We start from the raw sequence: 23,091 nt of genomic DNA, 5'->3' as shown, positions 1-23,091 counted from the left end.
GTTGTCTACCTATCAGCAAAATTTGAAAAGGATATAATTACTGAGGAATATGCAGAAAACTGGCAAACAAGCAACTTTAATAACTGTGATTTTTGCTGCTTTGCTGTTCTGTTTGTCGTTTTTATGTTTTACATTCTGATAACTATTTATAAAGGGACAGTAGGAGAGTTTTTATTCTATCAGTTAGCGTAAGCGTCCCATACCTCACGAGAAGACGACAGGAACAAATATCGCTCACTGACACACACGTGCTCCGATATTATCGAGCAATGCATTGTGGGATTTCAAAATGGAGCTGTTTGTGCAGAGTACGCTGTGATGTCCTTGGTTATTTAGCTGTCCACTGTCGTTTTTAGTGGAGTAGGCAGTCTTTTTACGACTCAGTACACTCCCGTGCCACTGTACATCATGGGGGTTTTGTGCTTTACTCGGGGAGTGCTGGCGTCCGCCTCTGGCCTCGGTGTTTACGCCAGGAAAAAACCCGGAGGTTTGTGCGTAACCCTTCTCTCAAGTGTGTCAGCTCCAGCTGGGATCCGTGTCAGGAGGTACAGCCAGGACACGGGTAATCCTAAACACTCCCCGGGGCAATTTGTGTGCTATTACCTTCCGCACAGGAGCCTGCTGAAAATTCAGGGACAAGACACGAGCGCGTTTCTCCAGGGTATTATAACCAATGACATGGCGGTGCTGGATGAGCCTGAACACAGAGCTTTATACGCTCACATGCTAAACGTACAAGGAAGAACACTATATGACATCATATTGTACAGGTAAGAGCAAACTTAAAGCACTGTTCAAACGCTTATAAGTGCATTCAGTAAACGCGTTATCAAGAGGGTGTGTCTGCTTACAGCCTACTTACGTAAAGGCGTTTTTTTCTGAGGCGTCACACTACCCGACATAAGCTTATCTTCTATTTTCCTTCTATTTTTTTAAACCCCAGAAACAAACAAACGTATAACAGAGAACGAGCTCAGGCTGACAAATTATTTAATAAGCTGTAAAATTCAGCACAGGAACAACAACAGCTCTTCTTTATCACTTCCCTACTTTTACTGTTACTAAAAATAATGTTAATAAAACTTTAAAAAACAAAAAACGACTAATGTTGATGGTTGAAGTAGAAACTATTTTTTAAAATTCTACATTAAAAAGCTTTTGTCATGTATGCTGTACTTGAGTACATCTAAATTATAGAGTATAACTACTCTAAACTGCAAAAAGACATTTTGCAATATTAGCATCTCATGCTAATATTGAATTTGACTGACACATGATCAATGTTCTTTTGGTTTTGATGTACATTGTTCGGTGAACCACGTTTTCTATACCTTTAATCTACTTAAGATTATATTCTTTTACACCTGGTTGCAAATATCCCCAGTTTTGAATAGTTGCAGTTGTATTCTCACCACTTATAACTCATCTTCATCTCTAAACAGCATTTTTACTAGTCTTTGTAGTATTTTGCACTATGGATGTCTGATTTTTTTTTTTTTTTTATTTTGTTTTGAATACAAAAAAATAAGCTTTAAGAATTTCAGAATAGTACAGTTTATGAAAATTGAAAGTCTAGTTCACGACTTGGAGCAGTGACATTTGTCCATAGTCTGGAATGTTTATTTTACTAGGAAAGTTTGCTTTACAGATACAGTAATGTGTAAAACTTATCAGCCGCCCCTCGTTTTCTTGATTTTTGTATAAATTGTTAAAGCAGTCTTGAGAAGTAGTTCTCCAGGCAAAAAACACGCCATTTGTTCTTACTGATAGTTTTCATATCTCAGTATAGTGTGCATGGTTTGCTTTAAACAAATGAGCTAAACTGGACAAGAGGCAGACTGAAAGTCAGTGAAAACAGGTGTGATAGAGTGATCGATGCAAATTTGAAATGTTTGGTTCAGCTGTCATCAGTGTGCAGAAGAGGTCAGGAGAGAATCTTCCCAGAGTCTGGAGCTCAACATTGCTGAAGGAGTGTAGGATCATCTTGACAGAGAACAGAACAAAAGGCAGACAACATCCAAAAAGAGATGTAAATGTCCTTAAAGAAGAATGGAGAACTATATCCCGAGATTACTTAAAGAAATTAAAATTTGCCTTAGAGAGTTTTGGCTATGTTCAAGAACAAAGGTGGTCATACTGAATATTGACTTTCAAGCCTGTTAGAATTGTGTAAACTCCATGTATGTTTGCATATTTTCACTACATCACTGTACCTAGATTCTATTTTAATTTTCCATTGTACAAAGAAACAAAGAATGGCTGAAGACTTTTGCACATTTCTGTATTTGCCATGCATATTCAGTCTGATTTTTAAAATTCGTAAGACATAAAGATGAAGACAAAATTATTAGCCCCCCTGTGAAATTAGAGCATTTGTAAAAATGTTTCCCAAGTGCTTTTTACCAGAGCAAGTGATTTTCATCGTAATTCTAAACATAATAGTTTTTTTCAGAAAGCATAAATTATTTCTGTTTCTATATCTTACAATTTCACATAGTTTTAAAACTTCTGTGAGGGTTTGCGCTCTCACTTGAGAAAGCATCATACCAAAAACAAATCAGTTTTGAGTTGAGAAAAAGAATAATTGATGCTCACAAAGCAGGAGATGGATATACAAAGTTCTCACAGCATTTCCAAGTGACAAGTATAATCAAGAAATTTATAGAGAGCCACGCAGTCTAGAACAAGCCTGGCAGAGGTAGAAAACAAAAGATTTCAAAGATTCTGGAAAGATAACTAGAGAGAGGGATGGGTCTAAAGACCCCAGAACAACTGGCAAGACACAAATGAATGACTTAGCCAAGTCAGGAATTGTAGTCTCAAAGAAGACAATCACTAGAACACAGCACAGGAATGGACTGCGAGGTTGCAGACCAGGAAAAATGCCACTTCTGCAGGAGAGAAGCCTTAAAGCCAGACTGAAGTATGCTAAGAACAACCTGGAGGAAGACTATGGTCTGGAAGCATGTCCTTTGGTCAGATGAGATGAATTTAGAGCTCTTTGGCCACAGAGATGAGGCTTATGTTTGGATAAAGAAGGGAGAGGCGTAGAATCCAAAGAACAGCGTCCCCACAGTGAAACACAATGGTGGGAGTATTATGCTGTGGGGGTGTATCAATGCATGTGAAACTAGAAATCTTGTCAAGGTAGAAGGAATTATGAAGAATGAGGAAAGTAAAGATTTTGAAAGAAAACTTCACGTGGTCAGCGGTAATACTGCCTCTGGGTTATTGCTTTATCCTCCAACACAATTCAATTCAATTCAATTTTATTTATATAGTGCCAAATCACAGCAACAGTTGCCTCAAGGCGCTTTGTACATAAATCATTTGTATATGTACAATGACAATAAAGGGCTATTCTATGTGATTTTCTATTGTAAGTTAAAGACCCTACAATGATACAAGGAAAACGGCGAAAACCCCAATAATCTTATGATCCCATGAGCAAATGCTTTGGCAACAGTGGGAAGGAAAAACTCCCTTTTAACGGGAACCACCAGGAAAACCAGGCTTAGGGAGGGGTGACCATCTGCCGTGCCTGGTTGGGGGTGACGGATGAAGACAGGACAGGGACACGCAACACAATGACCCAAAACATAGGTCACTCTTAGTGAAGAACTGCCTCCAGAAACCAAAGTGAACATTACTGTCTGGCCTTTAAAAAGCCCTGACTTGAATCCCACTGAAAATCAGTGAGGTGAACTGAAGATCGAGGTTCATGGCAGAAGACCATTAATTCTGAAGGAGCTTGAGAGATTCTCCAAAGAAGAATGGGCTGGGATTGCTTAGGAGAAATGTGTTAGACTTGTTGCAAATTACAACAAATGAGTGCAGACTGTTATCAGTTCAGCAAAAATAATACACAATTTTTAAGCTGGTGGTTTTTGGGAAATAATTTTGTTTCTGTGTGCAAAATAAATTAATGTAAACATCCTAAATAAAACTGGCATGTTTGGAAAAGCTGTGTTTAAAAACTCCTTGCTCCGTTTAACAGGATTTGCTGTTAAATCCTGTTAAAAATGACATTCTCATAGGAGAGCTAATAATTCTCTCCTTATCTGTAAGATACAGTGGGTGACCACAGATGTTCCATCGAAGTTCCACCAAAGGTCACCCAACCAGACAAAATAAGTGAAAACATCTGTGTGTGTTTGCTTTCATGTTGTTTTGCATTCTCCCAAGTCACTCATCCAGCTATATTTGCTTTCAGATTAAAAGAAACAGAAGGAGGATACGGTGTTTTCCTGGAGTGTGACAACACAATTAAGGACTCCATCTTGAAACACTTGAAAGTATACAAGATCCGCAGAAAAGTCAACATTAGCCCTTGTTCAGAGCTCTCTGTGTGGGCTGTGCTGTCCCAGCAAAACAAGCCAGGTCAAGAGTTCAGTAAGCCTGAGCTTTCTTCCCCTGATAAAGCTCTGGCATGGGAGGCTGATCCAAGAACTCAGCAAATGGGCTGGAGATTGGTGCTACAGAGTGATGTTGATCCTCTGAAAGTCATTGCATCCTGTCAGAAAGGAGACACTGAAGACTATCACAGACATCGCTATGCCATAGGTATGACACCAGCTTTGAACAATGACAAACAAGAACACCTGGAGAGAGAGAGCAACTTATTCCGAAGGGCGAGGGCTTTACTTGAACTCAGATTTTTTATTTTTTTTGCATGTTTTTATTACAGTGGGAGGACAGGTTGCTTTTAATACAATATGCTTTATTATCTTTAGCCGGATAAGGATAAAGATAAGATATACCCGTATGGGCAGCACAGTGGCATGGTGATTAGCCTCACAGCAAGAACGTCCTGAGTTCGATTCCACCACCTGGCCAGGGCCTTTCTGTGTGGAGTTTTATATGTTCTCCCCGTGTTTGCCTGGGTTCTCTCTGGGTACTCCAGCTTCCCCCCACAGTCCAAAGACATGCAGTTAGTGGGTTTAGTTTAATTGGCCATTCTAAATTGCCCATGAGTGTTAATAGTTGTCTGTCTCTCTGTGTTAGGCTTGCGGCAGACCTGCCATGTGTAGCAAACTGTTTTATTGGATATGCTATTTTACCCTATTTATAGTGTTTATTGTATCGATTGATATGCTTTTATACCTTTTTTATACCATTTTTATTGTTGCGTTTGTTATGCTTTTATTCCCATGTGAAGCACTTTGAAAAAACTTCCTGTTTAAAAAGCGCTATATAAATAAATTTTACTTACTTACTGCCTCTCGCCCTATCGTAGCTGGGATAGGCTCTAGAAAAAAAAACATAAGAAGAACAAGATAATGGAATGATTGATCTTTACCCATATGATTAGAGCAGAATTGGCTGAAATCTTTCGCTTCTATAAGCTAGATCCTGAGACTTGAAGATAAATTCATGCAGTGGGTGATTTTGCAAAACCTTCTGATTTTGTTGTGAGGTCGTAGGGTGTTGTATTGAAAAAATAAAGTATCGTGCAGCTCTCTCCATGCACTTTCATATGATATGTTATACTCTATGGGTTTTTTATTTCCAGTTTCTTTTCTAGGTCAACTTTGACCTTGGGCTATGAGAAATGAAGGTTGAGGTCAAATGCTTAGCCAACCTCAGTATCCCCCAAGACCTGGAATATTGTTGCGAAGTTTGACAATGATCTATAAAAAATTGGGGATAATATAAAGTTTTTGCTGATTTGTAGTTTTGGTGTGACCTTTACTGTATTCTCACCAAAATTAAAATCAGCTCGAGATGGTATTGAATCTACCATCACACAAAATTTAAACATGATATCTTGAAAGTTGTGGATGTTAGACTGCTAACAAACAGACAGATAAGCAGAGACAGAAAAGGAGGAGGGGGTGGGTCTGAGAAGCTTTTATTCGTCTGAAAAAGTACTCTAATTTTATGACGCGTGTTTGTGTCCTTTGCTGTTTTTGTTGTCTAGGTCTACCTGAGGGAGTCAAAGACCTTCCTCCTGGGGTTGCATTTCCACTAGAGTCCAATCTTGTCTACATGCAGGGTATCAGCTTTAGCAAGGGCTGTTACATTGGCCAGGAACTCACAGCCAGGACTCATCACACTGGTGTGATTCGAAAACGCCTGATGCCAGTACGCTTGTCATCTCCAGTGGAACACCTCGAGGAAGGAACGGCACTGCTAACCCAGTCAGGCAAGCCAGCTGGGAAGCACAGAGCAGGGACAGGAGAACTGGGTCTAAGTCTGATCCGCATGGCGCACGCCAAAGAGGTGTTGACGCTCAGATCTTCTGACGACACTACAGTGACACTCGAAGCCTCCGTGCCAGACTGGTGGCCTGAAGATGCGAAATGTAACTGAAGGGAATGATGTTTTAAAGCTCCCTAAAAATGACATGCATCACATCTGACAGACTTCTCATAGACATAACCCTCAAGTACAGTATGTTACACTGTCATTGCTTAACAGCTGTGTGGCACTAGTTCATGTTTGGGTATTTTTTATTTTTTTTTGCAATAAAGCCCAAGTTTGTGTGTGTTTTGGATTTTTTGTTTAAGTATTATTTACCACTTAACTATGCACTATTATAGATTTATCGCAGCTCGGTTCATATTGGACACAAATAGTGTTGGTGATTATTCAATAAATATTTAAGAGAAAACTCAGATTTTTTTTTTTTTATGTATTTAATCTGTCAGTGCAAAAACAAATGCAAGACATTCACAAGCAATATTTGAGATTGCAGTTCATCTCAACCCAAAGATGCAGTAACAGATATATCATCTTTTTTTTTTTGCACTTTTGCAAACGGGCACTTTTCATTCAAGCTATTTCCAGGCGATAACAATGGTGAGAGGCTGAACACATTACTCCTGATAAAGGAGATGCTGCCCTCTTGTGGACTGTATGGTGTCACGAATTTGCTGTAACATTGTTTCTGGCTGCAGAGTCAATGTTGAGTGATCGAGTCGCTTAAAGTCTTCATTGCACAGGAGGCATTCGATTATATGAGCTACTCTTTGTAGGTCAAAGGCCGCGTGGTAAGGTCCCAGCGTGGTGAGGATCTCTGAGAGATGACGTGAGTAATCGGAGGGATCCCCAGAGGAGCAAGCGTTAAGGAAAGCCATTCTGTTGTTGGCAATGATTTTCAAAAATGAGGCAAATTCTCCATAATTGATACCGGAGCAAGCCTTCATAATTACCTAAAAGGAAACACACCCAGCAATTGCTATTATGATCAGAGCAGAAGCACATTTAAATGACATGACTGAAATGTTCCAAGCATTGTACCTGGCAGTGCTGATGCCACGAGTCCATTGTGTTTCTCCACTCATCTATCTCTTTTTGAACAGATGACAGTTCAGTCTGAAGAAACTGCCACATGATGTCAATGTTGCAACCATTCAGCCAGTTATGATTAATGGAGATGGTGTCCTCCTGTATGAAACCATGTTTTAATATGTCAAACTGGTGATAAATAAAACGCAGTGTTATACAACGTAAAGTAACTGTGATGTCATAATTTCCTGCAAAAAGCCATATTTCTACCAAAAAATATATACAAGGTTAAACTTTATGAAAGATATGTTGACTGGAGGAGATAAACCAGAGCTGCTGTATTGAAACATGAGTGTGTCTGTACATGTGTGTAATGTTAAACAAAACATGAATTTTGTTTAAAACCTAATTTGAAAAAAAATTTATTAGGGCTCTTGTCATCTAGTGAGTAGTAAGTAATCCAGTCCATTAGATTTGTAGGCATCTGAACTTATCACTTCCTTTCATCAATATTCGTTTTCCCGACGAGATCTGAACACTATTAGACACCCGAGTTGTAGGCTAGCCCTCGCGCTCTACTGTCTACACTGTTCACACACGGAAAACACAAAAAACTCTTAAAACAAATGAGAACTGCACATTTGCTTCACATCTACAATGTAAATCTCCCATTGTACTACATTTGACAGATGCTCTGTTGCATTTCTCTGCAGAAGATTGAGACTCAACAGACCAGGCAAAATTGTTCTAATCTTCAATTGCCCATTTCCAGTTAGCCTGTGCAAAGTGTAGGCTCAGTTTCCTGTTCTTAGCTCAAAGGAGTGGCCAGGCATGGTGTTCTGTTGCTGTAGCCCACTCACTTCGAAGTCTGACATGTTTTAAGTTCAGAAGTGCTATTCTTGTAAAACTTGTTTCTAGCGAGTGGTTAATTGAATTGCTGCTAGTGCTACCTCATCGAGAACTGTCGTTCACTGGATATTTTCTGTTTTTCAGAGCATTCTCTGTAAGCTGGGAAAAGTTTCTGAAATACTCAGACCAGCCGGTATGGAACAAACAATAACATTCAAAGTCACTTAAATGGCCTTTTTTCCTAATTCTGATACTCAATATGAACTTCAGCAGGTCATTTTGACCATGTCTACATGCCTTAATGCACTGAGTTAGATAATTGTGTTAACAAGCAGCTGAACACGTGTACCTAACATTGTGGCTGGTGTTTACATTCAGTCTAACAGAACAATTCTCATAGTAAGAAATGCAACTTGTCTTTTATAATACTTGGCAGACCATTTTCCTCTAGTTCAACAGTAGATATGCCTCTACAGCTCTTACCAGATTATAAACTTGATGATGCCAACCACTAGGCACAAAAATGATTTCTCCTGCCTCCTGAATGATTTCAAGAGGTTGGCAGGCTTCTTCAGCGTGTGGAAAAAGGCCTCTGTCTCGAAGTTCAGCTGACGTAACATCATAAGGGAGGTTGCCGTGAGTGTCTCGTAAAAACTCCTCCTGACCTGGAGGATACAAGAGCCACTTCTTCCTGCCACAGATGTTTGCAGACCAACTGTATGAACGGAACACATCAGAGTGGAATGGTGTCCTGGTAACAAGAAAGTGCACTGGGTCGGATCATGAAACATTTTATGTAAGCTTATGTTTTGTTTAGTTTTTTTTAAAATAATGTTTTCATACCATGACCCTTTAGGTCCCATGTAGACAAATCGGTAGTCATCCACTTCAAGGGTGTCCCAGTATTCATTGAGCCAGTCAGAAGTAAAGAACACTGGTGTGGTGTAAACATTATGTTCTGGAAAGTCCCTGTGGAGAAATTTACAAAGGATAGTTACACATTTTTCATACAATTGTGTAAACATTTTTCATTGCATTAATATTACTGTGATACCTTGACATGTGCCAGTCTTTAAGATAGAGGCATCCTTTGGGTGATGAGTGTCCATTCAAGATGTATTCCCTCCAGTAGTGTATAAATTCTTTGAAAGGCATGACTTGTTTGGGGTTAGCATTGTACTCCTTCGCATTGCAGTTTGCAACAGGGACTGGAGTCTCATCTGTGATTGAAACAGTAACAGTTATTAAGAATTATTACAGAATATCTTTGCAGACATTTACAAAGTAATGCATGTTTGTTTGTTTGTTTTACCAAACTCTTGCAGCAATTTCTGGAAATTAGGTTTCCCATCCTCAGTCACCCACTGTTTCCTACACTTCCACTCCTCTGTAAATCTCCTTGAAAACATACAAGGGTGATTGGGGAGCAGATATTTCTTGAAAAACTTGGAATAGCTAAGCTCCTTGTCAATGTAATCTAGAAAATGCGAAGACCAAAACTGTTCATATGACTGCCTTGGTATTTTGACCAGGCTGCTGCAGTTACGGTACGCCTCCCTATCCATGATGGTAAACAAGCCCTCGGCTAGTTATTTAGCAAGCTCAGCTGTCAGGGTTTGTACAGCAGGGGAACTGTGAGGGGAAAAGCTAACTGGAAGACTAATTCGCCATTACACTGCGTACGTATTCTCACGTTTCTGCCACATTTGAAAATCAGGTTAAGATAGAAAAAGATACTAAGCTAAGAAAAAACGCAATTTTCCAATATGACAAGCCGCTACACATTAGCGCATGTTGGGACTCCTGAACGACGCACATATAAAACCGTTGCTATTTATATTTTGTCACGATACATACATATATATATTTAATATATTTATATTAACGTTATGTTTTTCGTATCGCTTGGAAAGTGCCGAAACCGCCGCCGCTGTCATTATTTTTCGCCAGACATTTTCGCAATAGTGCTTCTTTTTTTTTTGACAGCAAGTTTTTTTTTTCAAGTCGGACGGTAAATACAGCCGTGCTCGAGCGTGACGTCACTTCCGCAACAAACAGGAAAGTTACTGAGAGGACTACGAGGTAACGTAATGCCCAGCCCGGTGTTGACGATTAATGTGGTGTGGGTTTAATTGCACCGAGAGGATATAAAACACGTTAAAAGGGTTATAACATTATAATGACGCGCGCGTAATGCGGTCAGCTGGCTAGAGAGCTGACGCTGCCAGTGTGAACGCCTCGACTGAGCTCATCTTGCTGTCTGGACTACACTCAAAAGAAAGTATGTTCTTCATCACGACTCGTAGATCACTCAGTACAAAGTGCTTCTGATGTAATTTCATCTTAACCTGCAGCAGTACCTGTGTGTATGTTGTTGTCATGTTAAACCGATACCTATTTGTCCCCCTGACAGGTGAATCTGTCTTATCTCCTTCAATCACAATGAGCCGGGACGTTCCCATCCACAGCTGGCCAGGCTCCTATTACATCAACAGTGAGAAACGGTGGGAAAACGGAACCCTGTCTCTCACCAGAACCACGGTGCGCTTCGTCTCCAACCAGAGCAAGGAGAGTCTTGCCAGCTTCCGTCTCTCGAGGATCGTGGAGATCAAGATGGAGTCATCTAGTTTCATCTTCAGCACTCTCACAGTACTTGAAGAAGGCAACGTGAAACATTGGTTTGGTTCCCTTAAGCCCAACAGGGTGGTGGTTTATAATGTGTTAGAGCATTTCTGGAGAGAGCGGCTTCTCTCTCCCAGCTCAGAAGCCCAGCGGGCTGAGGCTCAGCCTACGAAGGGAAGAGAGCTGATCAGCCTGGTGGCAGGGGCCCAGAAAAGATTGGAGGACACTGGCAGAGTCCTCGGCCATCAGGGAGAGCAGTTTGACAATATGATGCAGGGCCTGGAGAAGATTGACTCTGACTTGGGCGTGGCTGACAAGTAACTATCTTAAGATATTTTTAGTTATTGAAGTTTTGCACATGTCTTGTTCATATCGCTTGGCCAACTCTATAACAAGGCCTAATTTATGACTAACATAAGTTCCTCCTGCCTCTGTATTACAGACTTCTGTCAGAACTGGAGTCTCCTTCCTGGTGGCCATTTGGTAAACTCCCCTGGAAGACCCAGCAGGATGCAAAAGCCGAGGATGCTGCGAGAGCTGCAGCTGCTGCTTCTTCTTCAGCAGCCAGGTACTCCAGCAGAAATAAGTTAATCACAAGCATCCCAGCAGTGCTGTCCAAAGGTGGAGAATCGGACTTGAAGCCTGGATGTTTGTTGGTGCTAGTGTCCTCGCTGGAGGTGCGAAACACAAACTGCCAGCTCCTTCACAGATTTGAGCGAAATGAAATTGACGAAATCAGGGTGCACAGCCCCTATGAGATTACCGTCAGGCAGCGTTTCATCGGGAAGCCAGACATATGTTACAGGCTCCTGTCCGCCAAGATGCCAGAGGCTTTGTCCGTGTTAGAGATGCAGTACAAAAAGAAGATAGAGTTCACAAGCGATTACACAGATTTTAAGACAACTCCAGTTTCATCGCCACGTGACACAGAAGGGAAAAGCTGGACTGAAGGTAAGGAACACATCAAAAAATAAATAAAGACACTCTTATTCCACAGTGGTTTCCATGCCTAGTATAGATTTGACCACTAAGTGGCAGTAAAGGTCTGCATTTCCACCTATGTGTATTTATAAGTGTGCAGCCACATGTAAAAACATTTCATCATGGTTATTGGTGTCTCCTTGACAGAAATGTATTTTGATGAGTCACTTCACCCTGATTGCCTCAGTTGCTGTACTCTGAGTTTACTGTCTGGTTTCCTCATAAACAACATATGTACTCTGCACTTTTTCACCATCTCCACCCATGGAATCAGGTTTACTGCAGACGTGCCAAGAGACAGAGCTCCCACTGGAGGTCCCCGCAGGAGAGCTGTCCCAGTTGCAGGTGCATGTTTTCCAGCCATCTGTCAGTCAGGCTGAGGCCCAGGAACTCAAACAGGTGAGAAAAGCTAGACTCTCAAATTTATGACTACACTACCCTGGCCTTAAAATGTTTCATATTTGTATTCACAAGACAAGTAACACAAATGAAAAGCCAGTGTGCTCCGGGAACAGATTGATTCAAATAGGGGTAGCTGCTATTGTAAATAATCCCAGAGTCTCAGCAACATGTATTTTGATGTTTCCAGTCCAAACCACAATTCATCATAATGATTTTTTTTTATTTTTCATCCTGTATGTTTAAAATGTTATTTGGTGAGACCACAAACCAACGTCCATCCTGGTTTTAAGAGAGGAAAAGAAACACGGTTAGTTATTTGGTCAGAACCTACAATGTCTTTCCATTCAGAACCTCACAGCGCTGAATGCTGTTACAGACACGGTCTGTGGTGGCAAGACCTACACAGTGACGCAAATTCAGACCCGTGATTCGAGCAAGGTTTTTTTTTTTTTTTTTTTATGTGTGTGTGAATCGCTATTACAGGTTGCTTAGACTAGGATTTTTCATGTGAAACTTTCAGAAAGTTGCTCTTTGTTTAATCATATAATGTTTAAATGATCAAAGTTAATGAGTGACTTCAGTCTACAAGGCCCTACTATATGTAAAAGAAAAAAATGATATTAACATTTACAAGTGAGAAGAAACTAAGCAAATACAGTTAATAATGGTGCAAATGTGCCAGGATTGAAATTTGTAGTAGACAAAAATGGCTTTGTATTACATATTAACACATAAACATATTAACTCAAAGTTTTTCATAACATCATTACCGCCCTCAACTCCTCAAATCAAAAACTGAAGCAACAACATACAAATGTCTTGTCAACCACAGCAGTGACACCACAGACAACAAATACTGTGTTGGGGTTAACAAATAGCTTCATGCTGTAGCTCAGGAGGTAGAGTAGGTCATCTACTAATCTAAAGGTTGGCTGTTTGGTCACTTTGCCAAAGTATCTTTGGGCAAGACCCTAAGTTGCTCTCAGATATTGGAGTGTGAATTTTATAGATAGAGGGATAGAAAAAAGTGCTTATATGAATGTGTTTGAATGGGTGAATGAGGCAAGTTGTATAAAGTGCTTTGAGTACTCCAGTAGAGTGAAGCAACACTATATAAGAACCAGTCCATTTAACATTTGCTTGCATCCTTATAGTAGTATATAAAATAATATCTCTGAGGACCTAACAACATTCCTGGCAAGAACTAATATACACAGGGAAAACCTGCAACCTCCACACAGAAAGGCTCCAGCGAGCCAGTGGAATGAAACCCAGGAATTTCTTACTGTGAGGCAACAGTGCTAACCACTGCTCTGCATGTTCGGTCAATCGGTGATTCTTAATTGTACGTAGAGGTGAATATGAGCGTGAACGGTTGTCTCGCTCTGCAGTAAACTGCCGACCTGACCTCTCACCCCGTGACAGATAGCCTCCAGCCCCCTCCTCTGCCTCCAACCTTCTTCATGATAAGCAGAAGAAGATTGATGGATGGATAATAATATAAAAAAGAAACAAGCACACCATAGCAATAACAGCACCAGGCCAATCACTGGCTAGCCTATTGTGTTTTAAATGGCATGTTATCTGCGGCTGATAATGGGTTACATTTCAAAGCGTGCCAGTTTTGCCTTAATGCTATGCTTTTGTACACACCCTGCTCTTACTGTAATCCATGTCAAGATTAGAATCACTGTGGGCCAACTGGTACTGATAACTTGTACTCAGTTTCATGTCCTGAACTAAGTGCCGTGCCAAATAGTCTTTTTGGTGTCAGCATTTGTATGTTTTATTATTGTTTGTGGTTGGAAATTCCCACTTGCTAAAAATATGCTGTAAGAATATGAAATTGAGTGTGTTGCTAATGCACAGTCCCAAAGTTACCCTACTAATACACAAGACACTCAGACTTTTTTTTTGCTAATATATTTTTTCTTTTAGCTCTAGCCTAAATGTTTAATTTGAAGGGTTTCTACATGACTTAAGTCCCCTAGCCATTGTATAAACAGCGGCGAGAAGTGTTCGTTTTTACTGTTTTTCTATGACACGCCGAAGCTCTTGTGAATGTTAACTGCAAGGTGTGATTCAGTCATGTCCTCTCAGTTTAAATTGTAAAGTCACAGACCTGAGTGAATGAATATCGTTGTTCCTTGGTGTGTATTGACATATTATCTGTTTTTCAAACTGCTAACTCGAGCTGTTTTTGTGCTCAGCTGAAATGTCCACATAAACCAGCCAGAGAACATAATGACATAATGTCAGTGGAGTGTGAGTGTGTGTGTGAGGCAGATCATGTAGCATAAAATACTACCAGTTAAGTAACCATAGTGGTAGGGTTTGAGGTGAGTGTTTATTAGGCTTTGCTTGGCACATCACAATATATTAAAACTGTTCCATCAACTACAGCATATGCAGTTGCTGGATCATGGTCATGTAGTTGTGATATCCCTTAAAGTCACTGAAAATAAGGGAAAAAAACCCAGTATGATATCACCGATCCCAAGAATCAAGCCAAGACTTCCCCCTCTGTGTATCATCAAGTTTCATCTGCAAAATGAATAACAGCTATTATTGTGGTGAATTCCATTGTTCCTTTCTGATCAGCCCACAATTAACAGCAAGCCTTTCTAATGCTTAAGTCAGATGGTTTAAGCGTTAGAAAGGACCAATGTCTGTCTCTCCATATGTGGTCCACCCTGGTCCACCACTGTGGTGTTGTTTTAATGTGCCTTACTTCTAATTAAGACAAAACGTTGTCTTTTTATTGTACTGTGGTGTGTGGGTGTGCTTGCAGATGCTCATGCAGCTAAAGAACCTTGCCTTGGAGGCCGAAACTGAGCTGGAACGCCAGGATGAAGCCCTGGATGTCCTGACAAGCTCCACAGACCGGGCCACCATGCACATAGAGAAGCACACCTGTCGCATGAAAAGACTCCTGTAGTCCTGACGCTTGAGGAGATTCTCAGTGTCCTGAGAAAAACACCGAACACCTTCTTACTGTTCACATGCAGTTTGAGAACCATGAAAAACGCACATCAACAAGGACTTGTGTTTAGTCTCAAAAATAATTTTAGTTGCATTTGATGGCCACTAATTCTTGGGAAGTACAGCAATGGCCACTTAAAACAAGACATCTTTCAAATTTTCACTTTAGTATTAAAAAGAACACAATTGTTTGTTTTAGAGAAAGTAGATAACATGTGGCCGTGCACATTTCTACATAAGAAAACTTGAACTTTTTGCTAAATTGCATCGTATCAATTTAAAATTTCCACCTTCTCAGTTGGAAATGGTCAAAACATTTAATTGGCCATAGCACGAGTAAATGCTCTCCCTGTGAATGCATATTTTTCAGCTGTGGCTACCATTCCTACCTTTGCATTTGGCTTTAATTCTCTCAGCTGCACAACATTTTGAAAGGCAGATGTCCTCTGGATACTGGTAAATAGGTGTTAGTATGTAAGCCTAATCGGCACATGACAGAAAAAAATGTAGCCAGTTAACCCCAATTTAAAATATTACTAGTGGGAACCCAATGATGGAGCACACCGATTTTAATGCCCCAGGGATTCATACTGATCAGTCGTGTCACCTGAGTGGGAGCTGGCAGGAATCTGAAGTGCACGTCGTGCGCTCCCTGTGAAGTTGGCAGGTGAAAAATAAACAGATGATTTCATATTTTCAGGGTAGACAGGCAGCAGTGTACACCTTCCACATCTGCAGTACAGAACAAGACATCCCGAAATGAAAAGAGAATATATTGTACATTCATTCTGCAGTAACTCCTTTAAAACAAGCTGCATGTTGGGTCTCTCTTTGATAATCGACTGCCATTATTTCCTTTTATAACCATCTCTGTCTTTCTCAGGTTCTGTGTATCACGTATCCCTTTTAGACACAGTTTCCCTGTGGCTCAGTGTTGCATGTCCCAATAATTTTGCTTTGCATAACATCGAGGGAAATCTTCCATCATTATCAATATATTGCTGAAAAATGTAAATTTGCAACAAGTTCTTGGACCGTTAAACAGAAAACACTACCGATCCACATCTACTGTATATGCCTCGATTCTCCTCTAAGCCTGTATTATCTGTAAATGATACATACAATGTAATTCTGTAATGTTATAACAGTCTGTTATCGCTGTGAATGTGTAATTAGACAGTAGGTTAATTTAAATATATGTCTAGTTCAAAAATCTTATCAATGTTTACTTTTTCCTGTGATAATTACCGTGACAACGAATGAAACTAAACCTCTCATTCTAAATACAAGGCAACACCGTCTGCACTATACTACCATTATAAGCAATGAATGAATTCCTTTCACCATTCAAGGTCTGGAAAGCATATAATGTAAATAAAACTGAAGTTAAACAAGTAGTTTGTTTGTTCTTTTTTGAAACTGCTGCTTACAGTTGCCATAATCTGTGTCATTGTGCTTGTCAAAGGTGTGTGCTTCAATGATACGATCACACACTACAGTCTCCCTTTGCAGGCCTCTTAGCGTCTTTGAGTCTTTTGTTTTGGTTCACCCTCAGTACTTTTGTCAGCAGTGCAGGGTGACATTACTTTGACAAGCAGCTTGTTGCAGCATGTTCTTGTTACACTCATTACCTCAAATAACACCCCCTTGAACTAAGTGTAATGTATACTGTCCAGACTAAGACCTGTACTGTAGTACTGTATATTATTTGACTTTATTTCATCGAATAACGAGTCTGGTTTCATTTTTATCATTTTTCTCCACCACACAACCACCAACATGCTTGTTAGTTGTATTCGGGGTGACAGCATTAGCTATAGTGCTGTGCAAATGTCTTGGGTTACCCTTTTTTGGAGGGAAATAGGAACTGAAGACTGGCTGCCTTCTGTTCCATTCACTTCCAAGACGATCTCACACTGCTTTAATAATGTTGATGTCCAAGCTCTGGGGAGTATTAGGGCCACGTTTAAAAAAAAATATGTATATATTGTTGATCATTTTGAGAATAAAAACTGATCAGTTGTCTTGTGATACAACGTACATCCTCTTAATTGCATTGGGATGTAGCCATCGATAACCTTGCATCTGTCCATTAAAAGTCATTTCCTTTTGTGCAAATCCACTCTCCCACATTTGTCTGTTTTTCCATCTGGCCAGATGCAGCTTTCTGCACCATCATTTCAACATTCTTAAACTAATCACCACATTGTGTTCATGCACAAAAAAGAGAAATCATGTCCTTCCTTGATGCTAAAACCCATTCTGAAGTACATGTTCACTACTTCACAGGGTATCGCAGCTGTGGCAGTGCGTCTTTAAACAACAACTTTAATCTCCACATTGTGACTTTTTTCTCGAAATGGTTGATAATATTTTTTTTCTTAATGTGGCCCTAAAGCTCCTTTGTAGGGGAGGCAATTCTATGAATGATAGAAAAACAGAGTGGAACACTATCCATGTGTGCGCTTACTGCATTGGCAGTGTGTATGAGATCACTGTTGTGCTGAAAAATTTAAACTGTTGCCCATCAGATTTTTCCAGATGGCTTAGCATGCTTTGATGATGGTACATTCCTGCCTTCACAATTCCATCCATTCTGACAAGATCTACAACACCACTGGCTAAAATTCCCCAAACCATGACAGAACCTCCACCGTGTTTAACAAATGGCTGTAGACACGCACTGTTGTGCCTCTCCCCCGACCTACTTCATACATACTTACAATGTTGTGAACCATCTGGAGCCTATCTCAGCTGTCACAGGGTGAGAAGCAGGCTACGCCCTGCATAGGTTACTAATCTGTCACAGTGAGACAGATAACTAAGGCCCCAGGCTGCATCTGAACCCAGGCTTCACTGATGGTGACAGTCCTAATCACTGCACCACAATGATGTCCTACAATAAAAAACAAAAATTTCACATTTGGATTAATCACTTCATAAGACCTGTTACCTGATTTTCAGTCTAGCTTTTATGTAATCTGACATACCTCAGCCTTTTCTCATCTTTCCACTCATGAAGAACGGTTTATTGAAAGTCATCTTTCAAATGAGACCATTTCTGATGAGGCTCACAGAAATGAAATGACCTAACACAGTCCTGTGTTTGCTCATTTTTCCATTTGGACTTTTTGCTATTTCTTAAAGACCTAACTTTCAGATACTTTTCATCTACTGTAGATGGGTTTTAGTCTTGTCACTTCTTCTTTTTAACTCCACTTGTCCAGTTTCCTCAGATTTTTTAAGGATGCACTGCACACCATCCAAGATATTAAAAAGTTTTCAGCAACAACAAATGAACTAAGGGAATGTTTTTGCAATAGGCTGCAAGTTATAAACTGTCTAAATATACAGTTTAGAGATGGTTCATAAATAAGTTTTCTGTTATATGTAAAAACAACTATAAAAACCCTGCTTTTTATGCTTGAATCATTCATAGGTCAGTATTAAGTGCCGTAACAAACAAAAAAGGGGACAACTTTAAGTACAAATGAGTGAAAAAGCAGCCAATGTCCAAAGAAAAATATTGAAATACCTTCCGAAACCCTGGAGAACTATTGCTTAAGAAAATCTTGGAAGGAAAATGTAGAGAAATGATGGATGATTCAACACTATTACTCAACACTGTATCAGCTAACCATTGTGTTTTTTGGCGCTTATGAATACTTCTTTATCTCTCATCTTGCAATGTGACCATAGCATGCTCACTCAGCTGTTGCTATTTATAGAAAAAATTACTCTAATGAAATCACCATTTTTTTGTAACAGCTAAAAAAATCTGATTTTCTTTCCCATAGAAAAACAGTGATAAAAAATACATGACAAACAAAGTAATGCTAAATCTGCTATAAAAAGATCACTTCACCAACGCATTAATCATATCTAATTTACCAGTGTCATTCTTTCTAGCTAAAATGTCACATTGGAGCCTACTGATGATGGGAAATGGCAAACTTCTGAAAATGTAGTTTTTCAGGGTGTTTTGCTCCATTTTGCATCTCTTCTAAAAAAGTGTTCCCCTATATAGCGTCTAGAGAGAAAATGACCATTAACGAAAGAGATACGACTGACTTTTTTAGATGAAAAAATAGGATTACTATTTGTGGGGACTTGTGAAATGGGCCAGGGAAATGAGTTTTAACCAGGCTTTAGGCCTTAACAGAAAGTAATTGGGAAACGCCCCTCACAGTCAGCTCACATGTGACAAACTGTAACAGAAGACTTGAAAACAGTTCATTATGGTATCGGTCGCTGTGCATGCTGTTGTGAGGAAGTGGCTCACTTTATTCCCTCTAATATTATAACATCCTGTTGGCACCGGGGCTGTTGGCATTGGTTTGACCGCCCCAGCTGGACTTCTTTTACCAGAAGGGGGGACTACTTCATGTCAACAGGAGACCACATTTGATTTGGCAAGTGGCTGAGTAATTAATTATGAATCAGGAAGAAGTCTTTCATAAAGAGGTTTGAAAGACTGGCAGCCTCATTCAACAGTTTGGTCCCAGTTAGCATGAACTTATCACTTCTATTAAACAGAGCCCACCAGGAAAGATGTGACATTCAAAACTAAACAAAAAAGGAATGCCTCAGTGAGATGTTATCCTTTCTTCTGCACAAGTGAGAATGTTTTTATTGTGGGTCATTTTTTGGTTGATTTCTGTGATAAACAGAGTTTTGGAAGTCCCAAACTCCAGAAGCATACCACATGGTTATGTGAATTCCAATCCTTAAAAAAGGTTAGGGGAAATAGAACACACACTGGCGTGGTTTTCAAGCAGCCTTGCAATACGAGGAAGTGGTGGCGGTCTCGTCTGACCACAGATACACGAGATCCGGCTTTACTTTCCCAGTGGATGGTATGAAGACACAAGAGATTTTGCTGGCCTTGACTTCCAAGTCTGTTTACTTGATAGTTCTGTGGTGAGCGCTCTCATTCAAGGAGCGTGTCTCCACTGATGGCCAATCAATCAACTGCTGCAGGGGGAAAAAAACAGCCAAAGTTTGTGGGCTACAAAGGGCACAAGTCGGTTGCACTGCACTCCAAAATATGGAGTCATGTGACTGCAAGAGAAAAGGGTGTATTCATCATCCCAGAAAAAAACATCCAGCTCTTCAGTGTTTTATATTTATGTTAAAGTTGAAGCACTTTTCTTTGTGTTGCTTGGCAATGTGTAAATGATGCAGCAATTATAGTTTGAAATTAATGTGTTTTTATATAAATGTGTTTTAGTATTACACATCTAATTTCATGAGTAATTGTTGACGAGGAGCAGATCTACTATACATAAATAAAATATTAGAGAAATTTCACTTCCACTGCACTATTAGACCATGTCTGAGTCTAATGGCCTGATTTTTGACTCACGTCCTGGACAGCCTGTTTCTAGTGCAGGTGTTGCTGGGTTTCCTTTTGCTGAGGGAGTTTCTGGTTTCAGGAAATAAGGCCTGTTGGTTAATGTTAGAACTGGGAGAAAACATTCCTGTAGGGAAGGTGCTTGAGTCCAACTAGGCGGTGTGTATGTAGTCTCAAACAGAAAACGAGATGACACCAAACATCCTCTTCTTGTTTGTGCATGTCAGTTTGATAACCTTGCCTCTTTTGCTTAGGTCAGATACAAACATTTTTTGCAGGGATGAGGTAACCTGTAGATTTAAATTTGAGTTTTATTTTTAAAAATATAAATACACAATGTTTATAAAGCTGCTCTTTGGAAACGTTCTTTCTTTCAGTTTAGTACAATCATAAATGTGCTTTGGTAATGCGGTACTTTCCCAAATGCTGAGCTGCATGATGATATCATATGCCATTGCACATCATTATGCTTTCCTTGGTACTTTGGTTTTCTGGCTTTTGTTTCACCAACCTTTCCCATTTCTGCAAGACAGAGTTAACAGCTAGCTGGCCAAACTAAACATGACTGTGGTTGTATACAGTAGTATCAGCCTCAAATGAACTCCAAGAGAAACCCCACATTACAATCTACCTGAAATCTGCCAAGGTGTTTGCATTTCTTGTATATGAATGTTGTATAACTTGCATAATATTACTTATAGTGATATACAGGCAAGTCCTGAGAATGGCTCAATTTATATCAAGAGCAATGTGCAGCTAGCAGACTACAAATGTATGTACTGATTGACTGAAACAGTTTTCAACAGTTTTCAACTTGACTTTGCTATTGTGGTACATCATTTTCTTATTTATTTTACTCTTTTTGCTGTACAGTCCATTGTGAGTGCTTGACTTTGAAAACTGCTTCATAAATAAGCTCTTCTTACTTACTGAACTATAACTGAATAAGATGAAAATGCAGCACGGTGGCACGGTGGTTAGCACTGTTGCTGCACAGCAAGAAGGTCCTGAGTTCAATTCCACCATCAGGCCGGGGTCTTTCTGTGTGGAGTTTGCATGTTCTCCCCGTGTTTGCGTGGGTTCCCTTCCGGTACTCCGGCTTCCTCCCACTCTCCAAAGACATGCAGTTTGTGGGGATAGGTTAATTGCTTAATCCAAATTGCCCATAGGAGTGAATGTGAGCGCTAATGGTTGTCTGTCTCTGTGTGTTATCTCTGTGACAGACTGGCGACCTGTCCAGGGTGTGCCCCGCCTCTTGCCCTATGACAGCTGGGATAGGCTCCACCGCCCCCTGTGACGCTGAAAACAAAAGCAAAATGATGGATGGATATTGTAATACTTTACAGACAGTATTTTGTACAGAACACTATTGGGGGGGCTATATTAAATATAAAGTCTTTACAAGCACTGTGTGTCATTACTCAGAAGTTGTACGTCAGATCATATTCTTATCTATCATAATTCATGTGCTCATGTAGGATTGCATTCTCCCATTCACACACGAATACAGGGTGTGATAATATGGTGAAAAACGAAAATATTGTTCTAGCAAAATGATCCTTAATGTGTACTCATAGGAATCAGTAGATGGCAGGAGTGGGTTGCTGATGGTCAGTTTTCCATCCATTGATCCATCCATTTTCTTAGCAGCTTCAGAGTTGCAGGGGGTGCTGGCGCCTAAGAGGAGAACCTGGCCCTGATCGCGTTACCAGTCCATCACAACATGAAATTTTCATTAAATAAAAAAAATAAATTTACTATAATTTATTTGGTTGGTGTTGTGTTGGAAAGAGTGTGTGTGTGTGTGTTGGGGGAGTGTCCACCAGGTATATGAAATGCATTTAAATGTTTACAAAACACATGTCTTGATGTATGTTACACTCTGTTATTATACAGAGTGTAACATACTACGGATGTTAGTATATCATCATAGAAATGGTTGTATTTTTAAAGTCAGTATTACATTTTTTCCACGCTTTTTTCATAAAAATGATAATAGCCCTAGTAACAGCAGTAATAATAGCAATAGTAATACTTATAGTAGTAGTAGTAGCAATAAAAATTTCATTGCAGGTCTTGTTTATTTTCTTTGGAAAAACCAAATCTCTAAATACATTACATTTTTCTGCTTAAGGCGGATGAGAACACAACAATCCAGACCTGCAGCTTTGGCAAGTTTGAGGGCTCCTTTTTGTGATGACTGGATTATGTATTCATTAAAAGTCCATCTATACAGCTCCCCAAACAGGTTGTCAGGCCATAAGCCAGCTCATACCGCATCAGAACATTTACAAGCAGGCCCCCCAGAAATCTTCAGCGAGGCTGTTTTTAGTGGCTCTTACTGCAAATGGAAACACTTAGCTCCCACGATAAATTACCCACCCGACTGATGCCACACTGCACAGACCCCCAGCTAGTTGCAGACATACTATGGATTTATATTTCAACATTAGTTTCTCTTGGCATTTGCTATGCTATGGTGACTCTGGGTCCCATGAACCGATAAGAGGACAGAAAAAGGAAAAGAAAATTAATCACACGAAGGTTGTTGCACTAGCGTGCAGCCTGCAGGCCCGATGGTTTGATTAAAGTTACGGATGTGTCACCCGTCACCTCAGTGGGTCTGACTCGGGGGTCATTTCGGGATAAAAATAGACTTTGTTGGTTACTCA

The 23,091-nt window shown here is 40.0% G+C and overlaps 3 protein-coding genes across 4 annotated transcripts; 2 read left to right on the top strand and 1 right to left on the bottom strand.

Moving 5' to 3' along the window:
- Positions 1-257: 257 nt before the first annotated feature.
- On the top strand, positions 258-6,613 carry iba57 (iron-sulfur cluster assembly factor IBA57). The gene is made up of 3 exons (XM_031737779.2): positions 258-770; positions 4,214-4,563; positions 5,921-6,613. The coding sequence occupies exons 1-3, from the start codon at positions 409-411 to the stop codon at positions 6,310-6,312; spliced, it is 1,104 nt and encodes a 367-aa protein (XP_031593639.2). The 5' UTR covers positions 258-408; the 3' UTR covers positions 6,313-6,613.
- A 6-nt stretch (positions 6,614-6,619) lies between these two features.
- Positions 6,620-9,678, bottom strand: jmjd4 (jumonji domain containing 4). The gene is made up of 6 exons (XM_031737769.2): positions 9,392-9,678; positions 9,134-9,299; positions 8,923-9,048; positions 8,563-8,830; positions 7,243-7,389; positions 6,620-7,154 (listed from the first exon to the last, which is right to left on the bottom strand). Exons 1-6 carry the CDS (start codon positions 9,642-9,644, stop codon positions 6,819-6,821), a joined length of 1,296 nt encoding a protein of 431 aa, XP_031593629.1. The 5' UTR covers positions 9,645-9,678; the 3' UTR covers positions 6,620-6,818.
- On the top strand, positions 9,644-16,463 carry snap47 (synaptosome associated protein 47). Of its 2 annotated transcripts, none has more exons than XM_031737772.2 (5): positions 9,644-9,758; positions 10,493-11,018; positions 11,144-11,652; positions 11,957-12,081; positions 14,876-16,463. In XM_031737772.2, the coding sequence occupies exons 2-5, from the start codon at positions 10,522-10,524 to the stop codon at positions 15,020-15,022; spliced, it is 1,278 nt and encodes a 425-aa protein (XP_031593632.2). In that variant the 5' UTR covers positions 9,644-9,758; positions 10,493-10,521; the 3' UTR covers positions 15,023-16,463. The 2 variants fall into 2 exon arrangements, with proteins under 2 accessions (XP_031593632.2, XP_031593631.2); XM_031737771.2 differs by lacking the exon at positions 9,644-9,758 and adding an exon at positions 10,131-10,360.
- Positions 16,464-23,091: the final 6,628 nt, after the last annotated feature.

This window comes from Oreochromis aureus, linkage group 18 (assembly GCF_013358895.1).
Source record: "Oreochromis aureus strain Israel breed Guangdong linkage group 18, ZZ_aureus, whole genome shotgun sequence".
Lineage (NCBI taxonomy): Eukaryota > Metazoa > Chordata > Actinopteri > Cichliformes > Cichlidae > Oreochromis > Oreochromis aureus.
The sequence above is the reverse complement of the archived record's forward strand: the minus strand, read 5'-3'. Positions and strand labels throughout refer to the sequence as shown.